The following is a 9,268-nucleotide window of genomic DNA, read 5'->3' as shown; positions in this document are numbered from 1 at the left end:
GGGGGGGGAGGGAGAGAGGGAGCAACTAATAAGATCTCTGCTTCCACCAACCCCTGAATCTCTCTGAATGAGAGTGCAGGGAGTCCTCGACATATAACCACAACTGAGCCGAACATTTCTGTTGCTTAATGAGACATTTGTTAAAATGAATTCTAACCCATATTTATGACGGTTGCAGTGCCCCAAGATCATGCCATCACCTTTTGCAACCTTCTGACAAGCAAAGTCAGCGGGGAACCCAGATTCACTTAACAACTGCAGTGATTCACTTAACAACGGTGGCAAGAAAGATTGTAACTCAGATTGTAACTCAATCTTTCTTGCCACCGTTGTTAAGTGAATCACTGCAGTTGTTAAGTGAATCTGGGTTCCCCGCTGACTTTGCTTGTCGGAAGGTTGCAAAAGGTGATGGCATGATCTTGGGGCACTGCAACCGTCATAAATATGAGTCGGTTGCCAAGCATCTGAATTTCGATTCCATGGCAATGGGGGATGCTGCAATGGTCGTGAATGCGAAAACCGTCATAAGTCGCTTTGATCAGTGCCCTCGTGCCTTCGAACAGTCACTAAACAAACTGTTGTAAGTCGAGGACTGACTACCTGTAATGAAAGCAAAAGTATGTAGCGGGGCTGGCCAAAGGCTTTGTGGGAGCCTGGCCGGAGAGAGGGAAGAGACATAATACTGTCTCTCAAAATCCCGTTTATCCACACCCAATACTCTAAGATCACGCCATCAACATTGTAGTAACTGTGAGAGGGACCTCGGAGTCCTAGTGGACAATCACCTAAATGTGAGCCAGCCGTGTGCTGCAGCTGCCAAAAAGGCCAACACAGTGCTGGGCTGCATGAACAGAGGGATAGAATCAAGATCAGGTGAAGTGTTAATACCACTTTACAAGGCCTTGGTAAGGCCACACTTGGAATATTGCATCCAGTTTTGGTCACCGCGATGTAAAAAAGATGCTGAGACTCTAGAAAGAGTACAGAGAAGAGCAACAAAGATGATCAGGGGACTGGAGGCTAAAACATATAAGGAACGGTTGCTGGAATTGGGTCTGTCTATTTTAATGAAGAGAAGGACGAGGGGGGACATGATAGCAGTGCTCCAGTATCTCAGGGGCTGCCCCAAAGAAGAGGGAGTCAAGCTATTCTCCAAAGCGCCTGAAGGCAGGACAAGAAGCAACGGATGGAAACTAATCAAGGAGAGAAGCAACCTGGAACTAAGGAGAAACTTCCTGACAGTGAGAACAATTAACCTGTGGAACAACCTGCCTCCAGAAATGGTCAATGCTCCAACACTGGAAGTTTTTAAGAAGAGACTGGACAACCATTTGTCCGAAATGGTATAGGGTTTCCTGCCTGAGCAGGGGGTTGGACTAGATGACCTCCAAGGTCCCTTCCAACTTTACTACTACTACTACTACTACTACTACTACTACTACTACTACTACTACTACTACTACTACTATTATTATTATTAACATTCAATGGCCAAATAGTCATTTGTGTTATAATAGTGTAACTTTGGGTGGATTTTTTAATTTTTAGTTCTGATTTCCTCACTGAAAACAAAGAAGGAGCTAGAAGTGGAAGACCTCTGGGAGATAAAGTACCTTTCATCATCAGAAACCATACCATCACATTCAGCCATTTTATTACTTAAATCCAATCACATGATTTCAGGATAATTGGGGCCTTTTAAACACGGACATAGGAGTAACTTTTGTCCCAGAGGCCTCCCAACATTTATTTCAACCCCAAATGGGGGGGGGGGGAGGGAATTAAGTCATGTCACATCACCCTACACAAAAGAGCTGTGACTCCCACTACATCTTTATTTCACATACTTTGGCCAATCACAGATATGTAGCTTTGGATAATTTTTCTCACATCGACGAATAAGTATAATGTTTTGACTTGTTTTGTTTAAACTGGGTTCCCCCAATTTAATTTTAGGACTTGGGGTATAGGACTATATATAGGACTATAATGATGGCATTAAAAAATTCAGAACAATTTTTTTTAATACCACTGTATAATTTTTTACCTTCAACTGGGAACATTCCTAAAGTAAATTAATTAGTCATTAAAAGGTACCATCTCAAAATTTAACAATCTTAAGTTGTTTTAGTATGGGTCGTGGTTGGAGAGCGAACTCTGGTGCATCAAGAATGGGGCAAATCTGCTCTTAAGTTCTAGCAGGCATTTTGTTCAAGTCTCTAAATATAGAGCGATTACACACGCTGTGACTGAACCCGTCCTATTTTTAGCACAAGAATGAAATGAACCAGTTTGACAAGCAGCAAATTATATTCTATAAAAACAATGGAACCGGGGCGAAATCCTACGTCTCTCCATGCAGGAGCAAAATCATGTAATTTGCTGTAATGGAATGTGGGGATGATTTTGGGGAAGAGATTTTTCTCAGGAAACAATCAGACAAGAGAGCCAAGGACTCCCCAGACCTGCTTCTTGTTCGCTGCCTTGAGTTATTTATAAAAAATAATAAAGGCAGGATGAAAAAAAAAATCTAAATAAGTCGAAATAAAAGGACAGTCAAGGAAAAAAACGTATGAAGGACCCGCCCTGATGTATCAAGCAGTTAGAAATGCTGGCAGGAAGTTTGTATTTTCAGACTTGCAAGATTCTGCTAAGGAGGCCTTACAACACAATAGAATTAGTTCATGTTTCCTGTCCAGTTTACCTGGGAGGGCAGATGTCAATCTTGCAAGTCTGAAAGTACAAACTTCTCCCCCCCCCCCCGCCGCCACTTTGAGCTGCTTGATCAATTAGGGCAGGGCTTTTCAACCTTTTCACCCATTGTACCACTTTTAGGATAGGGCAACATCCGAGTACCTCCAGTCGCCCAGCAAGGTGTCAAAAACTTGATGACCAAAAAAAGAAAAAGAAAGAAAAAGTGATGAAGTACAGGTAGTCCTCGACTTACAACAGTTCGCTTAGTGACTGTTCGAAGTTACAATGGTACTGAAAAAAGTGCCCCCCAAGCCACAGCCGAGCAAGACACCTGCCTGCCCGCCCGCGCTCTTCCTCCTGTCTGAGGTTTTCATTGTTGTGAGCATTTCTGTTGAGGATTGGCAGTGGGAGTGGGGTGGGGGGGTTGTTTGGTTTTTATTCCCTCTGCCTGCTGGGTGGTTGCAGCAGGTCTTGGTCACTTCCCATGACCCTGGGACACTGTGACCGTCGTAAATATGAATCAGTTGCCAAGCATCTGAATGTAAATCACAAGACCCTGGAGATGCTGCAACATTCCAGCTGATCGGCGCTTCTTCTGGGCTCAGCAGAAGCGCCAGGATCAGTGCCGAGCTCCAGCTGTAGCCTGGCGCTGATCCTGGTGCTTCCACTGAGCCCTGGCAGCCCTGCAGCTCCAGCCATCTCTCGCTCAGGCTTGTGCGGTGCTGCCACCGGTTCAGCTCATTCCCCTCCCCTGCTACCACTTTTCTAGGATGGTCGCGTGCCACCTGCCAGGTGCCAATGTACCACAGGTGGTACCCGTACCACTGGTTGAAAAGCCCTGAATTAGGGGAAGTCCTTCCTAAGTTTCTTCCACTGACAGTAAGCAGCTGGGGTGCTCCTGCTTCTCTTGTCTGATTATTTGCTAGACAGCATCTCTTCCACATTTTCCATGACATGAATAGAGTTCCTCCCCCTCTGTCATTTAGAAATCCTCCATTTATTAATACAACAATGTATATATCTTTTTGCCAAAAGATAAAACAGTTTAACAACATCCCTCAAACATACAAAACTTTCATTTAAAAAAAAATCAAACAGGAAACAGATAACGAACGAATGAAAGTTAGGAACGAAATAATTCAGCAACGGGTACATAATCTAGCAACTCAACGCCTGCCTTTCACATCTCCAATAAACTTGGTTAAGTTTGGGCCAAGCTTTTCATTACTCCAATTTGTGAAAAGTGCAACTGGGTTTCTTCCCCCCGCAAAGCCCCTTGTTCATCCTAGTAGCAATATTCTTTTCCTAACATAATTCCTCTCTGAAGACAAGGAAGAGGAGAGAAACTAACTTGCAAATGCGGAAACTAACTTGCAAATACTCAAAACACATATTGGATACAAACCAAAACTGATACAAACTGTTTTCACAGGAAGAAAACAATACCTAAAAGGCAATATATGTATAAATAAATTTCAAAGGAGTTCAGTTTTGAGCTAGTTCTCCAAAATAAACCACGATGTATTGGCATAAAGTTCAACAAATGTTTTCCACCTTACATAATTCGCCTCACAATTTGTTAATTTTTTCCCCCCAAATAACACCAAGTATCACTGATTCTAGACATGGGCTGGATGTAAACAAGCTAAGATTCTGACAAAACAGACAATCAATCGACTGGGTGGTAATTCTGGTTGGGGTTCTAGTCCCTGTGAAGGATGAGGTTTGGGGTTCTAGTCCCTGTGAAGGATGAGGTTTGTGATTTTGGTATGTTCTGGAAATACTCCTCAGTATCAAGGTGACTGTGGCTATGAATGCCGTTGTCAACCTCAGCCACTGCTGTTGTATTCTTTCCTCTAAAACAGTGTTTCTCAACCTTGACAATTTTAAGGCATGTGGACTTCAACTCCCAGAATTCCACAGCCAGCAATGCTGGCTGTGGAATTCTGGGAGTTGAAGTCCACGTGCCTTAAAATAGTCAAGGTTGAGAAACACTGCTCTAAAACCTATTTCTATTGTATATCTTTACATCACCTTTCTCCAATGAGTCATTTTCACATGTATGGAATTCCAGAATTCTCTTCAGTGAGAATTTTCCCAGATTTGACAAAAGCTGTGTAATTTCACATCCAAATTAAATTGCTGTAACATATTCTACATGAAACTCTCATTAAGGAGTATCCAGAAAGAGGATAGAACAAGATGTGGTCACCCAACCATTTTTTACAGCCTGCTGGTGGATAGTTTTCAGGTCCAATTCAAAGTGCTGCATATAACTGATATGAATCTTAAATTGCCTGGGATAAGAACATTGGAAAGTCCATCTATTCCCAAAGAATCTGCCCTGACAGCTGGGGCCATTGAAAAACTGTGGTTTTTTTACAAGAAAAGGCATGCCAACGCCAGATGGTGACAGTACAGTTTTTTTCAATGCAGCACTTCAATTTGACTTTGCTCTGCCTTGATCCTTTTGAGATAGATAAGCAGCCAAGAAATTCTTATTTTACAGGCTTTTAAACAGCTCAATTGGTTGTTAACCTGGCTTCTTTGATGCCTCCTTCAAATTGCCGTCTTAAGATATTTCTTAGGTGCAGATATTGTATAAACATGCAATTAATTCCTCCTGCAGATGGCATAAATGTTTTTTATAATTATAACATCGTTCCAATTCCAGAGCTGGGAAATATTTTTAAACCCTTCAATGAATATTTTGACATTTTTGCCCTTCATTACCCAGGTAGGTCCTTTTGCTATTTTTAGACTACAAGTAAGATAAGAGATTAAGATGATTACATTTAATTGAAATGAAGAGGATCCTGAATTTGAGACGACGTCGAAGTAGACTGAAATAAAATCCAGTCACCTCTAGGTGAGACTGGGAGCATACTGGTCAAACAAACAAACAAACAAGTAAATAAATAAATGAAATGATAAAAACAGGCAAAAGATCCTGTAAAGCACCTTGCTTTCTCACTTTTTCAACCTAAGGTTTCCAAGTGCAGCTGAAACCAATCCTAGCGATTCCCTGCCCTATAAATGGGTATATGGGGCAATCTCTTTCTCTTTGTGTGTATGTGTGTGGCCACATTCCCCCATCCCACATACAGCAAAGCTTGTTCATTAAATGTAACAATCTTGCTCATAACATTGAACTTTCCCATGGAATGAATACTAAATGATGAATACTCTTGGTCTCTTTCTTTTTAAGTGCTTCAAAATAAACAGTGGCCCAAAAGGAGAACTCAAACATCAGCCAAACCATACGACTTCTACAACATGAAAAGGACTTTATACCCCACACTATTTCAGTTCCATTTTGCTTTAAACGCCTCCACCTTCTTTCAGTCAAGCAGAAAATTGCTGGAAGTTTGTTTATAGGGAATTGACAAATAGTAATATGTGAAAAAAAATCAAGAATAATCTTTTCTTTTCTTTTTTATAACTACACAAAGTCCAGTGGAAAATCTAAAATCAGAAACTATCAATCTTTCATAAATCCACTTGCAGGCATAAAACAAACATGAGTTATAATTCTAATTTTGCAACAGAAGGGTTGGATGTGTTGCTTTTCTTTTCCTTCAATTAATGTAACACAAGCACACCTCAAGGTGGGCTCAATCTCCTTCTCTTTGTGTGTATGTGTGTGGCCACATTCCCCCATCCCACATACAGCATTTGCTGGGTCCAGGCAGGCTGATTCTCAGATAAGCATATATAGGACCGCAGCCATTTCACATTTAGACGAAGTGACCCCCTTTTGACTTTTATTAATCACTTTTAAGAATTGTTCTTTCCCCTGCAGTTTCCCATTCTATTTTTTGTTTTTCAACCTTAATGGAAGTAGAAAGGTCCACAGACATTCAGAATATACAAAACTAGCACCTCCTGCTCCAGAGCCAACAAGGAATACAACACAGAATTTCAATGAATTAGGTAGGCAATCAAAACTGCGAGCAGGTAATTCACAGGACCTTTTCATTTGCCTTATCAAAAATAGATGTTAGGCTATCATTTTTGTTTTCTACGTAGTAGCATGGTATAAAGAGAAAAGGCACTAGTATTTAATATATATATATTTTTTTAGGAAGCTCAGTGTCACGTTTAATATATTTATTTTATTATTATTTGTTAGAGAAAAGGAGCAACAACTGGAACATTGAATACGAAGCGACATGTTTGGTTTTTTTTTTGAAAGATGAAAGATTAACCTCTTACCTGAGCATGAAAATTGGACATAGTCGTAGTCTCTATATCTTTCTTTCCCAAAATCTCCATTTTCACTGGCGAATTGGGAAAATTAAACGAAAAGTAGTCTAAAAAGTCAGGTAAGTAAGTAGCTGCCCCGTGAACAATTCCCATTACATAGTAAGCTGCACAGTTGTCCTGTTCACTAAAAACCAAAGCCAGAAATTCTTCTGCAAATCTCTCCATCTCCACAGGAGACAAGTGGGAGAGCTCCTTAGTGTAGGCATGAACCACTGAGGCACCTCCGTTAGGCTGGTGCTCAACATGAATGAACTCTTTGAACTCCAACGCGTCCAACCTTTGGAGCTTATCCTGAACCCGTGGCTCCTTTAACGAGACAAAGGCAAACTCACTGTTCTCCGCTCTCTCGGACTCAGAGTCCTTCTTGGGATTGTTATGTTTCTCACTGAAATCTTTAAGAGGATGATGATGGTGATGGTGGTGGTGATCCGCAATGCCTTTGGCTTCCTGATCCTCCAAATCGGAAAGCAATCCTGAGCAGATGGTCTGAATAGATTTACTGTACATTTTGGGACGCTTCCGTTTTTCACACTCTTTGTGTTTCTTTTTCTTTTTCTTCTTCACTTTTTTGACCTGTAGATCGTCTGCATTGCTTTTCACCTTTTCTTTTACATCTATAAAAAAAAGAAAAGAAAGGTTCGCTTTAATTGAACAAAAGCTGGAGCGACATGAAGACGAACGGTATCCTAATAGTAAACATACTACGCGGGAATCCTGAAGAACAGCAATATCACTTTTAACTTTTAACCACTTTACAAGGCCTTAGTAAGGCCACACTTGGAATCCTGCATCCAGTTTTGGTCATCACGATGTAAAAACGATGTTGAGACTCTAGAAAGAGTACAGAGAAGAGCATCAAAGATGATTAGGGGACTAGAGGCTAAAGCATACAAGGAACGGTTGCTGGAATTGGGTATGTCTAGTTTAATGAAGAGAAGGACGAGGGGGTGACATGATAGCTGTGTTCCAGTATCTCAGGGGCTGCCCCAAAGAAGAGGGAGTCAAGCTATTCTCCAAAGCACCTGAAGGCAGGACAAGAAGCAACGGGTGGAAACTAATCAAGGAGAGAAGCAACCTAGAACTAAGGAGAAACTTCCTGACAGTTAGAACAATTAACCAGTGGGACAACCTGCCACCAGAAGTGGTGAATGCTCCAAACTGGAAGTTTTTAAGAAGAGACTGGATGGCCATTTGCCTGAAATGGTATAGGGTTTCCTACCTGAGCAGGGGGTTGGACTCAATGACCTCCAAGGTCCCTTCCAACTTTATTATTATTATTATTATTATTATTATTATTATTATTATTATTATTATTATTATTATTATTATTATTATTATTATTATTATTATTTACTTAAATCATTAATATGTTACGCCAGGGGTCCCCAACCCCCGCTCCGTGGGTCGGCACCGGGCCACGGTATGCTAGCGACCAGGCCACGCAAACAAGTGAAGCCCCCATCTGCAGGATGCAGGTGGCACACGAAACCACGCTCCCTCTGGTCCACGGAAAAACCTCTGTCCACAGAACCGGTCCCCAGTGCCCAAAAGGTTGGGGGCCACTGTGTTAAGCTACGAAGTTGCAAAAAGATCTGGGATTCCTAGTCATATCCTAGTCATAGACAAATATTATCCGCAGAGTTCCTGGAGGCAGGTGTTTAAGTTGTTAGTTCCCTTCTCCAGAATAGGATCCCCCTGAAGGCAGACAACCCTGTTAACTTGCCATAAACACTAGGCTGCTGTTTCAGCGAGTCTTTTGGACTCAAGAGGGATTATTCCCGTTTTCCTGATGGTGGTGGTGGGCGAGGGGTGGTGGTGGAGAGGGATACAGTATATGGGATACAGCTTTTCATCAGCAGGAGGAAATGTTACCAACATATTGTTCTTCTCCAGTTTATCTCATTACTGTTTCAGAAGTCTGCAAGGTGCTTGACGACAGAGCAGCACAATGAATGATTAAATAAATATTCCAATGGGTGCTTGGCGGCAGGAAAAAGTCAATGTTTTCCGTATCTTTTCGCCACCATCCGATAATTGTTTGGAGTTTTGCAGGCTAGAAAGCAGTAATATCAGCCTGCAGTAACTACTGGAGAGAAGCTGCAAAGATAACAGCTGCTTCTCACTTGGTTTGCTGGACCTCAATTGCTTAAATTTTGCTAGCTGAAGAGACTCTGCAAAAATTGCACCATCTACTTCCTGAAGCAGTGAGGCTGCGGTCGGAGGAGAAGCTTCTCCTGGAAACTCTTGACACCGATTCCTTGGGTAGATCGTTGCGCTCGTCTTTATGCAGACGCAACGGGAGAGAATT

General features: G+C 41.7%; 1 protein-coding gene across 1 annotated transcript in view; it reads right to left on the bottom strand.

The window, feature by feature from the left end:
* Positions 1-7,571, bottom strand: part of LOC107299928 (round spermatid basic protein 1-like protein) — a gene marked incomplete at its 3' end in the record, with an annotated part of 13,983 nt that extends 6,412 nt beyond the window's left edge. The window contains exon 1 of the mRNA XM_015829271.1: positions 6,910-7,571. Within this exon, the coding sequence (XP_015684757.1) occupies positions 6,910-7,467 (558 nt within the window). The remainder of the gene's footprint in view (positions 1-6,909) is intronic.
* Positions 7,572-9,268: the final 1,697 nt, after the last annotated feature.

The sequence above is a fragment of the Protobothrops mucrosquamatus genome, unplaced genomic scaffold (genome assembly GCF_001527695.2).
Source record: "Protobothrops mucrosquamatus isolate PMUCROS unplaced genomic scaffold, P.Mucros_1.0 scaffold5727, whole genome shotgun sequence".
In the NCBI taxonomy this organism is placed as follows: Eukaryota; Metazoa; Chordata; class Lepidosauria; order Squamata; family Viperidae; genus Protobothrops; species Protobothrops mucrosquamatus.
The sequence above is the reverse complement of the archived record's forward strand: the minus strand, read 5'-3'. Positions and strand labels throughout refer to the sequence as shown.